This window comes from Oncorhynchus mykiss, chromosome 3, assembly GCF_057628025.1.
Source record: "Oncorhynchus mykiss isolate SJ-2025 chromosome 3, ASM5762802v1, whole genome shotgun sequence".
In the NCBI taxonomy this organism is placed as follows: Eukaryota; Metazoa; Chordata; class Actinopteri; order Salmoniformes; family Salmonidae; genus Oncorhynchus; species Oncorhynchus mykiss.
The window spans coordinates 44606286-44628934 of NC_143024.1; the positions used below are offsets into that span (position 1 = coordinate 44606286).

The 22649-nt window shown below is 43.8% G+C and overlaps 1 protein-coding gene across 1 annotated transcript in view; it reads left to right on the plus strand.

Moving 5' to 3' along the window:
• LOC110518871 (2-oxoisovalerate dehydrogenase subunit beta, mitochondrial) overlaps window positions 1-22649 on the plus strand; it is an 85749-nt gene that overhangs the window by 56319 nt on the left and 6781 nt on the right. The window contains exon 9 of the mRNA XM_021596255.3: window positions 8381-8467. Coding sequence (XP_021451930.1) covers window positions 8381-8467 — 87 coding nt within the window. The remainder of the gene's footprint in view (window positions 1-8380; window positions 8468-22649) is intronic.

Below are 22649 nucleotides of genomic sequence, written 5' to 3' on the forward strand. Positions count from 1 at the left end.
CGTAGGCTGCATGGCCTGGGACTCCAAGGCAGAGTAGAGTGAAGCTGAGCTCTGCTCGTTATGTTGGGTGTGTATGGGAACGCCTGTAAACATGACATTCCCTCTCCGGCGAGCAGGCCCGGGTTAATGAAAGCCCTGCAGCACAATGAGCCGTAAAGTGCAGTCACCACTGTCGCCACCCTACCGCCGGGACTGCGACTCGACAGACCAAGAGTGGACATCCATTCAAATCCATTTATATTTTCTCACGCTCTATCTTGTTGCCCTCTTTCTACCTTCCCTTCCTTTTCTCTCTTCCCTTTCAACCCTTTATTTTAAGCTCTTCCATAATTTCCAGAGAGGACATTAACCTCTCCCACCATACACCACTCTCACTCTCTCTCTGTGCTCTCCTCCTTTCTGCTTTCCACCCATCCACCCGACTGACTCTGGGTTCTTACCTTCCACCCAACTCTGCCGACCTTCTACACTCCTCTGCCTTTCATCTCTTCTCTCAGATTTCCCTTCCTTTTCCCACTCCTCTTTCACTCTTCCTTTCCTCTTATTTTAATTTCCCCACATTTCCCCCTCTACCTTCTGGTCTTCCTCTTTTCATGCTTTACTCTTTCATATCGGAGGCGGAGGAGAGATTTATCGCGTAGCCTCCTAGCTCCGTACTCATCGTTTGAGGTTTTTTGAAAGCTCTACTTGAGTCTTGATTACACAGATCACACACTCTTCCTCTCCTCATCTCCCTTTCCTTCTGTCTCACACACACATATATATATACATACATACACACACTGATTCATCAGGCCACTGTCCAAGGAGTAAAATCGTAGCAATAAATGCCTCCTGTCAGTATGCATGCCTGTCTTTGTCTGGCTGGAGTGTACAGTGAGATTCATGGTATGTCTGTGCGCTCTCATTGCTCCAAGCGCATAATTCTCATGCACATAAATCCTACTGCTCATATTTGGGCCCTCTGCTGTTGCTCCACCACTGTCTATATAAGGCAAATTGACATTACGACATTGGGACCATGTTCACCACCATGATTGGTTTTGATGAGTGAAATAAATCGATAGTGTGCTTCTGAGAAAGGGTCACTGGCTCCTCTGAAGAGGAAGAGTCAGGGTTAAAGGTCTGACCTCAATTACTATGTTTTGAGTAAATGAGTACATTACTGTCAGATTGTGTGTCCAAGAAAAGTGTCTGGCCCATCCCTGTCCCCTGGGTGAGGCAGTGATTTTGAGATGAGTGAGTAGGACAGTGCCAGTGAGGTTAGCAATATAAGCTGAGGGCTGACAGCAACCACCATGGTATTTGCCCTTTTTTAAAAGCGCTGTGTGCCAGACACTGAGAGAGTGAGACGGGCAGACGGGAAACTGATAAACTGATAAAACACGAAGAAAAGAGACGGAAGGAAGATGGACAAACAGACACGCACCGACAGGCGAGGGACCGATGGACAGACAGACACGCGGGAGGCGGAAGACTGAGGCGGAAGACTGAAAACGGGTTGAAGGAAGACGGACTGACTGATGTAAGGCAGATAGAAAACAGAAGGAAAATAGACGGACTGAAAGAAGACAGACGGACGTATTGGAGGTTGAGAGAAAAGTCGAGATTAGATGGACATGAAGCCGTTTCTTCTCCGTCCCACAAAATCTTTATCCAAAAGGATAAGCAGTGATTATAGCTTTAAACGGTCTAGCTCACAATAAAATGTACGTTTCTTCATAACAGAAAATTGCTGGGTATGATCTAGCATTTGAGGCAAGCGATCTGCGAGCTGGAATAATCCTGTTTGAATCTGATAGTGTTTATTTTATGACATGTTTTGTGTTTTGTGACTATTAATAAGCGTGTGATCTCACGTACTCTTTGGCCCAAGCCTCACCTGGTTCTCATATTCCTATTTAGTCCACATAGTCCAACATTTTGGGCACCCCTGCTTTACATTCAGTAATACCCCTACGGTGTGTTCCAGACGTCAATAGCTACATTTTGTCTTGTCTTTATGTCACAGCATGCACTGGAATCACAATCACACATCAGAATACTCGTCGGCCTAGGGAGAGACTTTCCCAGACCACCGTCCCACCTAGTAGTTCGGAAATCCAGAAGGCATTTGGAGTGTGATTACTAAATGGGTCATTCGATTCCCAGGCCCCCCGGGGGCTATCTCACGAAATTGAAATAACAGCGCTGCTGCCTTTTTGTGTTAGAAGCATTTGAAGATTGTGCTTGTGTTGGAGTATGGTGTGCAGCTCCACTCCTGGCACTAGCTGAGATAGTGAAGTGCAATGCTTATTTAAACACAATCTCTCTCGTGTGTGTGTGTGACAACAAGCAGGAGGAATGGGGTCAATTTAGCTGCAGGGAATTGGGCGGTAGCCTGACTTATTCACTCTACCTGTGAGTCATATTCCGTAACATTTCACAGCATGATATTGGTGCCCTCTTTCACCCCTTGCCTGATTTTGCTCTCTGCTTGACCTCTTTCACCGTTACCCTCTTGTTCTCCCAATTTCCAGATCTAAAGCCAGTTACTCATGCTCAGTAGACAGGGATACAAATCTAATGGCAATTTATTATTTTAAAGGGATGGTATAAAAATATATTCCTGAGTGATCGGACAGTCCTACTCCCAACCGGAGGTCCATACCTAGAAATGCCATGGCTGTCAAAGCAGGCATTCTTCCAATAAGTTGACTCTGGAGACTGTCATGGTGAGATCCCCATATTAGTATGTGGTCTCTGACCGAGTCAGTGTGTTGCAACCAAACCAGGGACCTCAGCAACGTCAACAAACACTCAACCAACCTCTTTAACATCAGAGATGCCCAGAACACTTTTGGTTCTGAGACTGTATCTGTGGTCATTTTGGTGTAAACAAATTAAGCTATGTTTTTGTCTTTTTTCTATATCCATGTGTTGCGTATTTCTCGGGTATGTTTTGAGTAAGGTCAGGAGTCCCCACACCAAGTAAAAAAAATAACCCTGTATATAAGCTGCAGTATTGCAGATAGGGCATGTTGTGATACATTGGGACTTCACTTGCCAAGTGGTTTTGAAGGTGGAGGAGCCAGGTGATAATTTGCTTTCCTGTCTGTTCTAGTTGCAGTGTGTCACATGCCTGCAGTAGACCGTCTTGTAAAGGGCAATGGGAGAATCACGGCTTTGTCTGTATAGTGCATCATCTCTGTGGAAACAATATTCTCATTCCAAACTGGAGGAGGAATTTCTCTCCACTCACAGCTCAGGGCTGCACGATCCAATAGAATCACTTCAGCTGAATCAGTCCATTACTACCACACAACACTAGCAGGTTTTTACAGACCGGATTGATGGAGTAGCTAACTGTACTTACGTCAAGTATAATTGTTATACTGTTATTTGTCTCCTAATCAAGAGTAGGGAAATAATCTATTGATGATAGAGCGATGTGATTAGGAGACTTGGAGACGACGGAGCAGAGATGGAGTTGAGAGACGGACGAGGTTTGGATGAGATCAGACTATACGACAGTGTTAGTTGTGGTCTGTTGCATCTTCCTCCTCCGCAACCTATTCTTTGTCCTGCTGCTGCTGTTAAAGTAGGGTTCACAGTAAAGCCAGATGAACAGCCTGAGAGCTGGGATCTCCATGATCATCCTGCTCTCTCAGCATGTCACCCAGCTCGTTGTCTACCAGCCTAAATAAAAACCCCAATAACATTTCAAAAGAACACATCCTACTGCTCTCCAACATCCATATCACACAAAGCCTGGCCGTGCAAACATACTGTTCGTTCCGTTCCACTGTTCCAACCAGCAAAATAAAGTTCGGAAGCAGTTCGAACCACAAAAAAAATAACGGTTTATAGCATTCCTTTTTTTAACTTGTGAATTATTATTATTTATTTTTTTACATTTAGCTAATTAAATGACTTTACAAATCAGTGCGGATAGACCAGGCAAGCTGGTTGTTTACATGCATGCTGGACAGACAAGTGTATACTATGGAGCAAGATGCAACAGAAATGTTGCGGGTGGCGGGAGAGAGTTGAGGAGGCTTGAAGCACTGGGCATCTTGTTATGACATGCATTACTTGAATTAGGTCCACAGAATTCTGTCTAGGAGGAGCGGCTTATATCTTCTGAATCATGCTTGTACATCAGTACAGTAGCCTATGCTTCGGGGGGTCAGGTAGCCTGAACGCGCGCACACATACTTGCAAGAATTTCAGCTTGCAGGCAGACACTTGAATAAGGTTCTGAGTGACAGAGTGAGGGCTTTGCGTAGGCACTTTGCTGCTTTTTTTGTGGGACTGGAAACCTTGTTGTGGCACGTAAAATAACAGTATTACCTGGTTCCCAAGCTTTTACAATAAAGGTTCTGTTCCGGAATGGTATGGATCACTTTCATTCCAGGATCTGTTTCTGTTCCTTGAAAATATATATATATATATATATATATATATATATATATATATATATATATATATATATATATATATATATATATATATATATATATATTTTTTCAGTTTTTTGGTTCTGTTCCCTGAAAATGTTCCAACCCCTGATATTGTCCTTTGTTGAGCTTTGTATGATTTGCACAATACTTTGAACCATGTGTTTTTGAATGGTTGTATCTTATCTAGTCAATTAGATAATGAAATTGTAATATATGATCTGACCCCGTTTCTGATGAGGAACAATTATTTGGTTGATGAATTTATGGAAACAATTGACGAGAGCCCCTGAAAGAAAGCACAGGAAAGTCTTAAAGTTAGGAGTAGGAAAGCGCCACTTAGCTAGCCTGTATGTTTAGCATAGAGTTTCACACTAGTCTACACAGTGATGTCACCCCACAATCACATAAGTAGCCCCCTGTCTAAGACCCCTGTCTCATTCCTCCTTGTGAACAGTGTTATGGCAGCGCAGTGGTATGTGATACGCACACTTCCCTTACAGAGCACCTTCAGCCCTTCACCACTAACTCCACCACACACTGTCAGTGTTTTCCCTAAGTACATGGCGTAGCAAGGGAGTTCTGGGCTGGGGGGGGGGGGGGTGAATTTCCCCCGAGTGAATTTCTTTTGCAGTACGAGTTCTCTTTTGGTGGCCTCTGGTACATTCTAATGCCTTGATTCCATCTGAAATACACAGCTACATTATTGGATACTTTAACAACTTTACCTCCCAGATTCGTAAAATGAGTTGTCGTATTGAGTAGAAAGACGTGACTTCAAAATTGAAATGGTTGTTTTGGATATCGCCTGGGCTTATGACTATTTCCTAAATAAAATAACCTTTTTTAACATTAATCCCGTATTCTCTTAAGATTAGTCACATTTACAGTTGTCCTGCAATATATGCATTGGCACAATGATGTTTGTTCTTCAAATATGTATAGTATTGGCTCTACTGCTGTGGACACTCGGCATATACTACCCACCACAGTGACCTGTATGCTCTCGTTGGCTGGTCCTCACTACATATACGTCGCCAAACCCACTGGCTCCAGGTCATCTATAAGTCTTTGCTAGGTAAAGCTCCGCCTTATCTCAGCTCACTAGTCACAGTAGCAACACCCACCTGTAGCATACGGCAGGGTAGCCTAGTGGTTAGAGTGTTGGACTAGTAACCGGAAGGTACAAATCTGTCGTTCTTCCCCTGAACAGGCAGTTAACCCACTGTTACTAGGCCGTCATTGAAAATAAGAATTTGTTCTTAACTGACTTGCCTAGTTAAATAAAGGTAAAAAAAATTTAAAAAATAAAAGTTTAAATACGCTCCAGCAGGTATATTTCACTGGTCATCCCCAAAACCAACACCTGCTTTGGCCGCCTTTCCTTCCAGTTCTCTGCTGCCAATGACTGGAACAAATTGCAAAAATCACTGAAGTTGGAGACTTATATCTCCCTCACTAACTTTAAGCATCAGCTGTCAGAGCAGCTTACCAATTGCTGCAGCTGCACACAGCCCATCTTTAAATAGCCCATCCAACCAACTACCTACCTCATCCCCATATTTGTTTTTGTTTTTCTGCTCTTTTGCACACCAGTATTTCTACTTGCACATCCTCATCTGCACATGTATCACTCCAGTGTAAATTGTAATTACTTTGCCACTATTGGCCTATTGCCTTACCTCTTTACTTCATTTGCACACACTGTACACAAGATTTTCCTATTGTGTTATTGACTGTACGTTTGTTTATTCCATGTGTAACTCTGTTGTTTTTGTCGCACTGCTTTGCTTTATCTTGGCCATGTTGCAGTTGTAAATGAAAACTTGTTCTCAACTAGCCTACCTGGTTAAATAAAGGTGAAACAAAAATAAAATAAGGAAACAATGTGTCTTTTTGTAATTTAGGTGAACTGTCCCTTTGACAAATAGTTAATCAATCACTGTGGGTGGGATTGTCGGGGGAGGGGGCAGGATGTTTGAGTCAGAGTTGGTAGGGTTCCAGACCTGTCAATCACTGTGGGTGGGACTTTGAGGGAAGGTGGTAGATTAGTAATCTAGTCAGAAAAACTAGTCTTACAAATTAATTTACTCTGGCAAATACTAAATCTAGTCTCCTCTTTACAGACGGTAGGCAATTAAGGTCACAGTTATGAAAACTTAGGACACTAAAGAGACCTTTTCTTCTGACTCTGAAAAACACCAAAAGAAAGATGCCCAGGGTCCCTGCTCATCTGTGTGTATGTGGCATGCTTAGGCATGCTGCAAGGAGGCATGAGGACTGCAGATGTGGCCAGGGCAATAAATTGCAATGTCCATACTGTGAGATGCCTAAGACAGCGCTACAGGGAGACAGGACGGACAGCTGATCGCACTCACAGTGGCAGACCACATGTAACAACACCTGCACAGGATCGGTACAGCCGAATGTCACATCTGCGGGACAGGTAAAGGATGGCTACAACAACTGCCCAATTTACACCGGGAACGCACAATCCCTCCATCAGTGCTCAGACTGTTCGCAATAGGCTAAGAGAGGCTGGACTGAGTGCTTGTAGGCCTATTGTAAGGCAGGTCCTCACCAGACATTACCGGCAACAACGTCGCCTATGGGCACAAACCCACCGTCATTGGCCCAGACAGGGCTGGCAAAAAGTGCTCTTCACTGACAAGTCGCGGTTTTATCTCACCAGGGGTGATGGTCGGATTCTCTTTTATTGTCGAAGGAATGAGCGTAACACCGAGGCCTGTACTCTGGAGTGGGATCTATTTGGACGTGGAGGTTCTGTCATGGTCTGGGGCGGTGTGTCACAGCGTCATTGGACTGAGCTTGTTGTCATTGCAGGCAATCTCAATGCTGTGTGTTACAGGGAAGACATCCTCCTCCCTCATGTGGTACCCTTCCTGCAGGCTCATCCTGACATGACCTTCCAGCATGACAATGCCACCAGCCATACTGCTCGTTCTGTGTGTGATTTCCTGCAAGACAGGAATGTCAGTGTTCTTCCATGGCCAGCGACGAGCCCGGATCGCAATCCCATTGAGCTCGTTAGGGACATGTTGGATCGGAGGGTGAGGGCTAGGGCCATTCCCCCCAGAAATGTCCAGGAACTTGCAGGTGCCTTGGTGGAAGAGTGGGGTAACATCTCACAGCAAGAACTGGCAAATCTGGTGCAGTCCATGAGGAGGAGATGCACTGCAGTACTTAATGCAGCTGGTGGCCACACAAGATACTGTCACATGTCTGTGGAACTTGTTCAGCTTATGTCTCAGTTGTTGAGTCTTGTTATGTTCATTCAAATATTTACACATATGTTAAGTTCGCTGAAAATAAACGCAGTTCACAGTGAGAGGATATTTCTTTTTTTGCAGAGTTTAGTTCATTCTATTGGGAGAAGGCTATACAGACTTTTCTGGCTAGTGAATTGAAACGTTTAAATGAAAGAAGCCTAGTTAGTTAAGTGGAAAAAGTAGCTGGCTAACTATCTGAAGCTATTTAGCCAAAGGCCAGCGCTTATGGAAAATACTGCACTCGTTTGTGCGCACACACACATGCTACACAAATGCTGTTAGAATGGGATTTGTGTGAGTTTGCGTATTTATTATCTCCGGGGGCTATTCATAGTGTGATGAATTGTTACTCATGTGCTGACTGAACTAACTGTACTACAATGTATGAAATGTGAGATAGGGGTCCCTCGGGGGGGAAAAAGGTTGCTACAAATTGTATTTGCGTACTCAAATCATGTTCACCCTCAACCCCGTTGTACATTTGTCATGGTACCATAATACAATGCTGGTCTCAATGCCTGCCACATGCTTGCCTTCGACACCACAGGCAGGCTAGGGAGAGACATTATGTCTACAGTAACCATGGATTTTTGTCAATGGGTGATGTGTCACACTGTATTGATCAGACTGTGTGTGTGTTGTGTTTTTCAGTCGGTGGCCAAGACCGGACGGCTGCTTATCAGTCACGAGGCTCCAATCACCGGAGGCTTTGCTGCCGAGATCAGCTCCACAGTGCAAGTAAGTGTGTTTGTGTGCAGTCATGCATGCAGAGGGTTCTATTGGAATCCCAGGGGGCCTTCAGAGATGAGATGTGGGACGGATTGCACATGGACAGTAGGGTATCTATATCTGTGTGGATGGGGGTTTGGGTTGGGCTTTCTCTGTTTTGAAATGTGAAATGAAGTTCAAATGTCTGTCAGTGGGTGTCCTCAGGGTCAGGCAATAAATCTGAGCTTAAGAGGCACTGACAGACACACTATACCGGTCTAAAGTTTTAAAACACCTATTCATTCAAGGGTTTTTATTTTATTTGAACTATTTTCTACATTGTAAAGTAATAGTGAAGCCATAAAAACTATGAAATAACACATATGGAATCATGTAGTAACCAAAAAAATGTTAAACAAATCAAAATATATTTTATATTTGCGATTCTTCAAATAGCCACCCTCAGTTGTGTTGTCACAGGGTAGGGGTGGTATACAGAAGATTTGGTAAAATACCAAGTCCATATTATGGCAAGAACAGCTCAAATAAGCAAAGAGAAACGACATGAAGGTCAGTCAACATTTCAATAACTTTTATAGTTTCTTCAAGTGCAGTCACAAAAGCCATCAAGCGCTCTGATACTGGCTTTCATGAGGACTGCTATAGGAATGGAAACCCCAGAGTTACCTCTGCTTCAGAGGATAAATTCATTAGATTTACCAGCCTCAGAAATTGCAACCCAAATAAATGCTTCACAGAGTAATAGTAACAGACACATTTCAACATCAACTGTTCAGAGAAGACTGCGTGAACCAGGCCTTCATGGTTGAATTGCTGCAAAGAAACCACTACTAAAGAACAACAATAAGAAGAAGTGACTTGCTTTGGCCAAGAAACACGAGCAATGGACTTTAGACAGGTGGAAATTTGTCCTTTGGTCTGGAGTCTAAATTGGAGATTTTTTGTTCCAACCGTCGTGTCTTTGTGAGACGCATTGTGGGTGAACGGGTGATCTCTTTATGTGTATTTCCCACCGTAAAGCATGGAGGAGGAGGTGTTATGATGTGGGAGTGCTTTGCTGGTGACACGGTCTGATTTATTTAGAATTCAAGCTCACTTAACCTGCATAGCTTCCACAGCATTCTGCAGCGATACGCCATCCCATCTGGTTTGCTCTTAGTGGGACTATCATTTGTTTTTCAACAGAACAATGACCCAAAACACCTCCAGGCTATGTAAGAGCTATTTGACCAAGACGGAGAGTGATGGAGTGCTGCATCAGATGACCTGGCCTCCACAATTCCCTGACCTCAACCAAATTGAGATGGTTTGGGATAAGTCGGACCGCAGAGTGAAGGAAAAGCAGCCAACAAGTGCTCAGCATATGAGGGAACTCCTTCAAAACTGTTGGAAAAGCATTCCAGGTGAAGCTGGTTGAGAGAATGCCAAGAGTGTGCAAGGCTGTCAAGGCAAATGGGGCCTATTTGAAGAATCTCAAATGTAAAAATTGTTAACACTTTTTTGGTTTACTACATGATCCCATGTGTGTTATTTCATCGTTTTGATGTCTCTACTATTATTCTACAATCTATTAATCTAAAAATTAATAAAGAACATCCCTTGAATGAGTAGGTGTTCTAAAATGTTTGACCTGTAGTGTATGTCAGATATGTCATACTGAAACTTGCTAAACTTTGTCAGTTGAAATGAGTAATATATATTGGATCAAGCCAGTTGAAACTAATACTCAACCTTGTCTGTAGATACATTTTCTGCTCATGGAATGTACTGGGGGTGTATCCCCTTTCCCTCCCTCCCGCCCTCTGTCTAATGAAGACTCTGCTCTGGCCTGGTGAGGGCGTGATCAAAGTTTTTGATTCTGTGTTCATTTCAGGGAGAACGTGAGAGGGTTTGAGCCATAGTTTCACCTCCTTTGAGCTATTCCTTAGTTATGATTATGACCCTTGTCGGCAGGGTGTTTTTTTCAAAATTATTATTTAGATTCCCCCACCCCCTCCCCCCCTAGACCACAATCAAAGGAATCTGGTTAATGGCATGCTATTCAGTTTAGGCATTACCTCAAGTGGATGATGCCCTGTGTGTCTGCATCAGCGTTGGTGTGGCGCTGAGGGCCCTCGAATTGGACCTTCTCATCGCCCTGGCTGTCACTCATGTTGTTGTTGTTATCCCCAGACCTGCTTATTGGTAGGATTATTGGTCTATGAGTCATAGCCATGTTTTCACATGTTTTGTGTCCCGAGGTAACCAGCAGTATTTTTAGTCATGAACCAAGGTTTTAAATGGACCGCCATGCTCCACTGTTGAATGTGAGAAAGCATATGGTGAATAGAACGGTTTATAGAATTTATTGTGCATAGCAATTAGCTTTATGAGCTTTGTGTATGATGAGGAATTGTTGAGACTGCTTTCATCTCGCGCCAAATGAATCCTCAACCACTACTGACAGAATACATGATCACACGCACTTGCACCTCATGTCTAAGTGTATCCAGGTGTTGCGGCCACATGCCACGTTGTCCACCCTCTAGAGCAGGGCACACACACACACACACACACACTCTCGTGGGCCAAGTTCCCTTGGCAACGTGACCTCGCTGGCTCCGGAGGGCCCACTTGCAGCCTGTACAGATGGCCAAGGGTGGTGGTCAGTACTGTGACTCGCCGGACTGTGGTGACTCACCCGCTAACAACGGGGATGTGGCGTGGGTTCCACGCTGATAATGCCATGAAACGGAAAAAGCGCTAAAAATAGAGCTTTTAGTAGGAAGGTGCTGAGCTATCGGACCTGGGTCAAGCCTCTGGGAACTTCAACAACAATGTATCAATCCATTACTTAACAAGAGTCGAGAGCAGAGAGGGAGACCTGCACCACACCTCACCACCAGTCAGAAGCAGCGAGGGAGACCTGCACCACACCTCACCACCAGGGTCAACAGCAGAGAGGGAGACCTGCACCACACCTCACAACCAGGGTCAACAGCAGAGAGGGAGACCTGCACCACACCTCACCACCAGGGTCAACAGCAGAGAGGGAGACCTGCACCACACCTCACAACCAGGGTCAACAGCAGAGAGGGAGACCTGCACCACACCTCATAACCAGGGTCAACAGCAGAGAGGGAGACCTGCACCACACCTCATAACCAGGGTCAACAGCAGAGAGGGAGACCTGCACCACACCTCACCACCAGGGTTAACAGCAGAGGGAGACCTGCACCACACCTCACAACCAGTCAAAAGCAGAGAGGGAGACCTGCGCCACACCTCACAACCAGGGTCAACAGCAGAGAGGGAGACCTGCACCACACCTCACAACCAGGGTCAACAGCAGAGAGGGAGACCTGCACCACACCTCACCACCAGTCAGAAGCAGAGAGGGAGACCTACACCACACCTCACCACCAGTCAGAAGCAGAGAGGGAGATCTGCACCATACCTCACAACCAGGGTCAACAGCAGAGATGGGAGACCTGCACCACACCTCACAACCAGTCAGAAGCAGAGAGGGAGATCTGCACCATACCTCACAACCAGGGTCAACAGCAGAGATGGGAGACCTGCACCACACCTCACAACCAGTCAGAAGCAGAGAGCGAGACCTGCACCACACCTCACAACCAGTCAGAAGCAGAGAGGGAGACCTGCACCACGCCTCACCACCAGTCAGAAGCAGAGAGCGAGACCTGCACCACGCCTCACCACCAGTCAGAAGCAGAGAGCGAGACCTGCACCACGCCTCACCTCCAGTCAGAAGCAGAGAGCGAGACCTGCACCACACCTCACCACCAGTCAGAAGCAGAGAGCGAGACCTGCACCACACCTCACAGCCAGTCAGAAGCAGAGGGAGCGAGACCTGCACCACACCTTACCACCAGGGTCAAAGGCAAGACTCGGCCTGGAATATCCCATTCAGGGGCACATGGCGGAAATGAAGGCCTGTGATACTAATGGTTTGGTATGGGTTACTATTACAATTGACGAAATGCATGCTCAGCTGTCAGAGTCCAGGACTCAACTTTTCTTCTATTCTTTATGTGAAATATACTTTGAACAATGTGCAAATATATTTTCTTTGAAGTGACAGGGCTGGGAGTATGCCTTGATTTACCCACCCTGGAGCTTGTTGTTTAATTTGGTTTGTTGAAGAATAAATAATTGAAATCAGGCCGTCAGTAGGCTTATCCCGATGTTCAGCTGTTTTGTCTTAGCACATGTTCAGCTGTTTTGTTATCTGGCTCTGAGGCATGTGCCAACTCTTTCCACTCCTTTCCACGTGTTAGTGACTCCAGGAGTGGCTATACATAAGGCTTTTGTCAATGTATTATGTCTGGACAGCAGGGTGAAGCTGAACGATAATCGGTTCAAAGCCAACTGCCTCAGGGCAGTGAAAGCACGGTCCAATTATGGATTAGTTAGACTTTCTTTCAAATTTGGAACAGCGGTGTTAAGGGTTTGAAAGTTTCCATTCGGTGGATTAGCTGCACCTCGTTAAAGGTGTTGTCATTGGCTGACCTCGACTCAGATCAGTGCTTCTCTGCTGACTTACAATGGACCTCAGGGATACAAAGAGGGCCATGGTAAACTTGAGCAGCCTCTCCCATACTACTGTGCGTACAGCTTTGTGATAATTAACACATGGACCTCGCTGGGCTACATACAGTACCAGTCAAAAGTATGGAATCATGTAGTAACAAAAAAAAAGTGTTAAACAAATCAAAATATATTTTAGATTCTTCAATGTAGCCACCCTTTGCCTTGATGACAGCTTTGCACACTCTTGGCATTCTCTCAACCAGCTTCACGAGGAATGCTTTTCCAACAGTCTTGAAGGAGTTCCCACATATGCTGAGCACTTGTTGGCTGCTTTTCCTTCACTCTGCGGTCCAACTCATCCCAAACCATCTCACTTGGGTTGAGGTCGGTGATTGTGGAGGCCAGGTCATCTGATGCAGCACTCCATCACTCTCCTTCTTGGTTAAATAGCCCTTACACAGCCTGGAGGTGTGTTGGGTCATTGTCCTGTTGAAAAACAACTGATAGTCCCACTAAGCGTATCACTGCAGAATGCTGTGGTAGCTATGCTGTTGTGTGCCTTGAATTCTAAATAAATCACTGACGGCGTCACCAGCAAATTACCCCACACCATCACACCTCTTCCTCCTTGCTTAACGGTGGGAACCACACATGCTGAGATTATCCGTTCACCTACTCTGCGTCTCACAAAGACATGATGGTTGGAACCATAAATCTCAAATTTGGACTCGTCAGACCAAAGGACAGATTTCCAGCAATTCGACCATGAAGGCCCGATTCACGCTATCTCCTCTGAACAGTTGATGTTGTTTGTTACTTGAACTCTATTTGTGTAATGGGAATGGCGCGGAGTCCCGCATCAAACTCCAACCCAACGCACATCGCTGAGTTGTGGTACTACTGGTCCGGGCCTCACATCAAAGATGGCCGTCTTCCATTCCGGCCCAGTTGGGGTTGGTCAAAGTTGAAAGCCTGCGGTTCTATGACATAATTGCCTTCCGAATCAGAAGCAGAACCCTTGTTTGCCTGTCAGGTCATTTAATGAGTCCAGGACACTCTTGAAAAAGAGATTTCAAATCTCAATCAGCCCTTCCTGGTTAAAAAAAGAAAAAAAAGATAGCTGGTTTGTTTCCTCAGGCCCTGTTTTCCTGCACCTTCTTCCACTGTAAAACCATGGCTGGATACCCTCTGTCTCTCTCCCTCACAGGATACACCAATCGCCTTCAGAGGGATGTGTTTATGGAAGAACCCTGTTAAGCTTCACACACACTGAGGAAAGTAAAATTGGATAGTATACAGGCTATGGTAGGGTATGGACATGAGGTATCGCTCCAAGCTCCATGTTCTCCTCTTTGCCAGTTGATGGGTTGAATGGCCACATTCTAGCATGAAACCCTCTTTGGCCAGTTTGGGTATTAATTCATCCATACTGGTCCATCCTTTAACTGCAGAGGTAGATTTTAATCTAAATTGCAAGGAATTCCCCTAAATTTGACCTTCAACAGGATGATCAGAGAATGTGTGATTCATTTTTCCTTCCAGGAAGGTGCTTAGTAAGTAATATATTTAAGTACCAGTACACAGGAAGTCTATAATTAACTCCTCTAATCAGTCTCTAAAAGCCTCCAGTGTTGATGAACCCACTAACTGCGGCTGTCTTTGAACCCTCTGAAACCTTTGTTCATCGGGGAACCATGGAAGCAAATAAACAAATACTTTTAAGATCAAAATGGATTTTCCAAGATGTCTTAAAAAAAAAAAAAAATAGACCACACCATGTATTACTTGTAAACCCAGTAAAATAAGAACGCTGTTGAAAAATAAAATCTATGGACTGCTGTCAACGTCAGAGCGGCGTTGAAATGGCCTATGTAAGACTGACAAAGATACAGTTTAAATGTTGCTGAGAGACTAGGCAGAGGAAAGTACCCCAGCAGTGAGATCTCACTGTTGCTTTCTTATGTACTGCTCCACACAGTGCATTCTGAAAGTATTCAGACCCTGTGACTTTTTCAACATTTTGTTACATTACAGCCTTATCGTAAAATGGATTTAATTGCCCCCCCCCCCCCCCCAACAACATCAATCTACACACAATACCCCATAATGACAAAGCAAAAACAGGATATAAGAAATGTTTGGAAATTTATTTAAAAAAATACAGTATTCAATCCTTGGTTGCAACACTCACGACCAAGTTCGAAACTGCCTCTGGAAGCAACGTCAGCACAATAACTGTTCGTCGGGAGCTTCATGAAATAGGTTTCCATGGCCCAGCAGCCGCACACAAGCCTAAGATCATCATGCGCAATGCCTATTGTCGGCTGGAGTGGTGTAAAGCTTGCCGCCATTGGACTCTCGAGCAGTGGAAACGCGTTCTCTGGAGTGATGAATCACTCTTCACCATCGAGCAATCCAACGGACAAATCTGGGTTTGGCGGATGCCAGGCAAATGCTACCTGCCCCAATGTATAGTGCCAACTGTAAAGTTTGGTGGAGGTGGAATAATGATCTGGGGCTGTTTTTCATGGTTTGGGCTAGACCCCTTAGTTCCAGTGAAGGGAAATCTTAACGCTACAGCATTCAATGACATTCTAGACGATTTTGTGCTTCCAAATTTGTGGCAACATTTGGGGTGGCCCTTTCCTGTTTCGGCATGACAATATCCCAGTGCACAGAGAGAGGTTGAGATCGGTGTGGAAGAATCTGACTGGCCTTTTACATTTGGATATTGTCTTGTATTTGCAAGATGGTTGATTTGATTTCAAAGGTAGTCTACAAGTTATTACTATGTTGGATTCATTCCTCCATCTCAACCAAAAATCGAAGTTGAAGAATAAGACTAAATCAAATCAAACTTTTTTTTAAAGTGCATTTAAAGTTTGATTTGATTTAGTGCTATTCTTTAATTTAGATTTTTGGTTGAGATGGAGACATGAATCCAACATATCAATTATTCATTTCTAGACCAACTGTATATTGAATTGGGAACACAACCAAATATCACATTTTGAAGGAGTGTCTTCTGCTTGGATAGTACACACTCATTGGCCAGTTTATTAGGTATACCCATCTAGTAGCGGTCGGGCACCCCCTGTCCTCCAGAACAGCCTGAATTATTTGGGGCATGACCGCGTTGTTCAATTGGTATCAAGGGACCTTACGTGTGCCAGGAAAACATTCCACACACCAGTACACCACTGCCAACAGCCTGTACGGTTGACACCAGGCAGGATGGGGCTATGGACTCATGGTGCTTATGCCAAATCCTGACTGCATGACACAACAGGAACTGGAATTCGTCAGACCAGGGAACTTTTTTCCACTCCTCAATAGTCCAGTGTTTGTGATCGTGTGCCCACTGGAGCGTCTCCTCCAGGTTTTTAGCTAATAGGAGTGGAAACCGGTGTGGTCATCTGTGATGAGGACTGACAAGTTGTGAGTTCCGAGATGCCTTCCTGCACACACCTGTTGTACTCCGCTGTTATTTTCCTGTTTGTGGTCCGCCTGTTAGCTTGTACAATTCTTGTCATGCTCCTTCGACCTCTCATCAACGTGAAAAGCCCAGGAGGCCGGCCGTTTCTGAGATACTGGAACCGGCGCGCCTGGCACCAACGATCATACCACGCTCAAAGGCGCTTAGGTCACTCGTTTGGCTCATTCTAATGTTCAATCAAACAGTAGTAACTGAATGCCTCGATGCCGGTCTGCCTGCTTTATATAGCAAGCCACGGCCACGTGACTCACTGTCTTATAGGAGCAAACCATTATCGTGAACGGGGTGGCGTTTTAAATAAATATTATGAATAACGTACAGTACATAAGACAATATCCAAAGGTAAAAGTGTATTGTTATTATTAGTATCATGAATTTTCCATCCTATTTATAGGGCTAATGGTTAGCGATTTCTAAACTTCCAAAGATGGATGAATGAGCGTTTACCTAGCTAACGTTGAAATGATGGTGTCCTTTGTTGGGCAAATCAGATGTCAATGTAGCCTACATAAACCTAACCTTACTCCCCCGAATTTACTTTCACATACAACTTGTGTAAGAAAAGTTAGCCGAGTTACTTTCAACTATTCAATGTTATTTTGGTAGTCTACTCAAATGAGTGTGGAAGCTGATCAATGTCTAAACGTGTTGACAGGGTAGCTCTGCTGAATTGAACACGGCTTGTTTCCAAATCTAAGCAGGGTACATAGAGGTAGGTATCTGAACGGTAGACTTGTTCTCACTAAAGTGCATTTCCCCTCGTATACCAGTAGGAGTTACTGTTCAGTCAGGAATCGTTGGAATTTGCTTTCACATTTTATTTCAATATACCTCTGTATTTAGGTTCATGAGGCATGACACTGAAACGATGTTGATTCTAACATACCATTTTACTATCAACTGTCCCCGAAAAAAAAAAAAAAAGTTGTCTGTTCAACCAATCGCTCTGTCAACATTTTAAAATGTGAATTTTTCCATGTATAGACACACCTTATGTATTAATAAAATTAACTATATGTACGCTACTGAGCTTGTTTGATGCTTTAAGCCTTGTAATTAAAAATGAAGGCGCAAAAATGATTAACGAGGGAGCCAGAGCTCAATATAGCCTAACTAGAAGAAAACCTGTTCCTGACCTCTTCCTCCCGCTGCTGCTGGCCTTCCGTTAAGCTCCTGAAGCTGCTGGTGAACAGGCTACACCAGCGGTCTGCAACCTTTTTCATATTTATCACACCGTTTCTACTGATCTGCGCACCGGTTATCATTTTTAGATGCACATTTTCGTGGAACAGTTTCAATTAATTTATAATAGTCTTCATATCTCAAAATCAATGTCATGTCTTTAATCAAAATTCTAAATGAAAAATATACTTTTAGTTTTTTAACTTTCTATTGCCATTGCGAATATGTAAAAAATAGCAGCCTGCAGGTAGCCAATATCCAGTGGTGTAAAGTACTTCAAAGTATTTTTACTTTACTATTTATATTTTTGACAACTTTTGCTTTTACTCCACTACATTCCTAAAGAAAATGTACTTTTACTCCTTACATTTACCCTGACACCCAAAAGTACTCATTACATTTTTAATGCTTAGCAGGACAGGAAAATTGTCTAATTCACGCACTTATTAAGAGAACATCCCTGGTCATCCCTACTGCCTCTGATCTGGTGGACTCACTTCACTAAACACACATGCTTTGTCTGTGAATTATGTCTGAGTGTTGTACTGTGACCCTGGCTAGCCTTAAAAATTGACTTGTTTGCTTAATATAAGATATTTTAAATTATTTTTACTTTTGATACTTAAGTACATTTGAATCCAAATATACTTTTAGACTTTTATGCAAGTAGTATTTTACTGGGTGACTTACTTTTACTTGAGTCATTATATTTTAAAATATCTTTACTTTTACTCATATGAAAAGTGGATACTTTTTCCACCACTGCCAATATCCTGATAAAAAGAAATATCCTATAAATCATAATGGCTACACATGGTCTGTCTGCAAGGAACTTGAAACGTTGTATCAACTATTAATTTGGTCCAGCCCGAAGCTTTTGCTAGCAAACTTACAACATGATATAAAATGTTCTGGGCGCTCAGTTTCCCACGCCAGTGAGCTCCTGACACACAGCTGTAGGCTATTTGCGCAAGCGATAAGAAGTAATCAGGTAGGCCTATTTTATGACTTTTCCATCGATCAGAGCATGACATTTTCTTCCCCTTTCATGCTGAGTGGTTATCAAAAGGGAGAGACCTGGAAAGATTTTTCAAATAGGCTTCATTGAGGAACTATTGTCATTCTCAATGGATGTAAAAACAGACTTTGTTTACTTGCTGTTAGAGGCGAAGAAAAAATTACTTTGAGAAGCCTCACGGTGATGGTGAGTTAAGACAATCAGAAATGGTGTCAGATCCCCAGATCTGGGCATATTTATAGGCCTACATTTGCTTCCAGGCAAGGTAGCCTTGGCCTACTTCTATACGTAGTCAGGTGCGTTTCCTTTCTCAAGATTGACAGGAGCGCACCAAACAAAAGACGATTAATAAATTGATAAGTCATAAATGGAATGAAATTAATCAAAACCTATTAATCACAAGTGTAGCCTAGGTTGTGCTCGCTGCAAACAGTGTCCACTCCTACAATGAGAACAGATGTGCATGTGTCTGCTCAAACGGTCAGAAACAGACTCCATGAGGGTGGTATGAGGGCCCGACGTCCACAGGTGGGGGTTGTGCTTACAGCCCAACACCGTGCAGGACGTTTGGCATTTGCCAGAGAACACCAAGATTGGCAAATTCGCCACTGGCGCCCTGTGCTCTTCACAGATGAAAGCAGGTTCACACTGAGCACGTGACAGACGTGACAGAGTCTGGAGACACCGTGGAGAACTTTCTGCTGTCTACAACATCCTCCAGCATGACCGGTTTGGCGGTGGGTCAGTCATGGTGTGGGGTGGCATTTCTTTGGGGGGCCGCACAGCCCTCCATGTGCTCGCCAGAGGTAGCCTGACTGCCATTAGGTACCGAGATGAGATCCTCAGACCCCTTGTGAGAACATATGCTGGTGCGGTTGGCCCTGGGTTCCTCCTAATGCAAGACAATGCTAGACCTCATGTGGCTGGAGTGTGTCAGCAGTTCCTGCAAGAGGAAGGCATTGATGCTATGGACTGGCCTGTCCGTTCCCCAGACCTGAATCCAATTGAGCACATCTGGGACATCATGTCTCGCTCCATTTATGCACCACAGACTGTCCAGGAGTTGGCGGATGCTTTAGTCCAGGTCTGGGAGGAGATCCCTCAGGACACCATCCGCCACCTCATCAGGAGCATGCCCAGGCGTTGTAGAGAGGTCATACAGGCACGTGGAGGCCACACACACTACTGAGCCTCATTTGGACTTGTTTTAAGGACATTACATCAAAGTTGGATCAGCCTGTAGTGTGGTTTTCCACTTTAATTTTGAGTGTGACTCCAAATCCAGATGAATTTGATTTCCATTGATAATTTTTGTGTGATTTTGTTGTCAGCACATTCAACTACAGTGCCTTGCGAAAGTATTCGGCCCCCTTGAACTTTGCGACCTTTTGCCACATTTCAGGCTTCAAACATAAAGATATAAAACTGTATTTTTTTGTGAAGAATCAACAACAAGTGGGACACAATCGTGAAGTGGAACGACATTTATTGGATATTTCAAACTTTTTTAACAAATCAAAAACTGAAAAATTGGGCGTGCAAAATTATTCAGCCCCTTTACTTTCAGTGCAGCAAACTCTCTCCAGAAGTTCAGTGAGGATCTCTGAATGATCCAATGTTGACCTAAATGACTGATGATGATAAATACAATCCACCTGTGTGTAATCAAGTCTCCGTATGAATGCACCTGCACTGTGATCGTCTCAGAGGTCCGTTAAAAGCGCAGAGAGCATCATGAAGAACAAGGAACACACCAGGCAGGTCCGAGATACTATTGTGAAGAAGTTTAAAGCCGGATTTGGATACAAAAATATTTCCCAAGCTTTAAACATCCCAAGGAGCACTGTGCAAGCGATAATATTGAAATGGAAGGAGTATCAGACCACTGCAAATCTACTCTCAGAACTTTCAGCTCATACAAGGAGAAGACTGATCAGAGATGCAGCCAAGAGGCCCATGATCACTCTGGATGAACTGCAGAGATCTACAGCTGAGGTGGGAGACTCTGTCCATAGGACAACAATCAGTCGTATATTGCACAAATCTGGCCTTTATGGAAGAGTGGCAACAAGAAAGCCATTTCTTAAAGATATCCATAAAAAGTGTCGTTTAAAGTTTGCCACAAGCCACCTGGGAGACACACCAAACATGTGGAAGAAGGTGCTCTGGTCAGATGAAACCAAAATTGAACTTTTTGGCAACAATTCAAAACGTTATGTTTGGCGTAAAAGCAACACAGCTCATCACCCTGAACACACCATCCTTACTGTCAAACATGGTGGGGGCAGCATCATGGTTTGGGCCTGCTTTTCTTCAGCAGGGACAGGGAAGATGGTTAAAATTGATGGGAAGATGAATGGAGCCAAATACAGGACCATTCTGGAAGAAAACCTGATGGAGTCTGCAAAAGACCTGAGACTGGGACGGAGATTTGTCTTCCAACAAGACAATGATCCAAAACATAAAGCAAAATCTACAATGGAATGGTTCAAAAATAAACATATCCAGGTGTTAGAATGGCCAAGTCAAAGTCCAGACCTGAATCCAATCGAGAATCTGTGGAAAGAACTGAAAACTGCTGTTCACAAATGCTCTCCATCCAACCTCACTGAGCTCGAGCTGTTTTGCAAGGAGGAATGGGAAAACATTTCAGTCTCTCGATGTGCAAAACTGATAGAGACATACCCCAAGCGACTTACAGCTGTAATCGCAGCAAAAGGTGGCGCTACAAAGTATTAACTTAAGGGGGCTGAATAATTTTGCACGCCCAATTTTTCAGTTTTTGATTTGTTAAAAAAGTTTGAAATATCCAATAAATGTCGTTCCACTTCATGATTGTGTCCCACTTGTTGTTGATTCTTCACAAAAAAATAGTTTTTTTTGTGTAAACCTGAAAAGTGGCAAAAGGTTGCAAAGTTCAAGGGGGCCGAATACTTTCGCAAGGCACTGTATGTTAAGAAAAAAGTATTTAATAAGAATATTTCATTCATTCAGATCTAGGATGTGTTATTTTAGTGTTCCCTTTATTTTGTTGAGCTATGTATGTATGTATGTATGTATGTATGTATGTTAATTACACACACATATACAATGCATTTGGAAAATAGTCAAACCCCTTGACTTTTTCCACATTTTGTTATGTAACAGCCGTATTAAATATGTATATATTTATTTTTTTCATCAATCTACACAATCTACACATCAATTTTTGTGCAAATTTATAAAAAATAAAACAGAAATATGACACTTTCATAAGTATTACACCCTTTACTCAGTGCTTTGTTGAAGCACCTTTGGCAGCGATTACAGCCAGCCTTCTTGGGTATAATGCTACAAGCCTGGCACACCTGTATTTGGGGAGTTTCTGCCATTCTTCTCTGCAGATCCTCTCAAGCTCTGTCAAGTTGGATGGGGAGCGTCACTGCACAGCTATTTTCAGGTCTCTCCAGAAATGTTTGATCGGGTTCAAGTCTGGGCCACTCAAGGACATTGTTATTGACTGTTTGTTTATCCCATGTGTAACTCTGGGTTGTTTTTGTCTCACTGCTTTGCTTTATCTTGGCCAGTTCGCAGTTGTAAATGAGAACTTGTTCTCAACTGGCCTACCTGGTTAAATAAAGGTGGAAAAAAAAACTCATGTCCCAAAGCCACTCCTGCGCTGTCTTGGCTGTGTGCATAGGGTCGTTGTTCTGAGCGCTCTGGAGCAGGTTTTCATCAAGGTACTCTGTACTTTGCTCTGTTCATCTTTGCCTCAATCCTTGCTAGTCTCCCATTCCCTGCCACTGAAAAACATCCCCACAGCATGATGCTGCCACCACCATGCTTCACCGTAGGGGTGGTGCCAGGTTTCCTCCAGACGTGACGCTTGGTATACAGTTCAACCTTGGTTTCATCAGACCAGAAAATCTTGTTTCTCATGGTCAGAATCTTTAGGTGCTTTTTGGCAAACTTAAAGCTGGCTC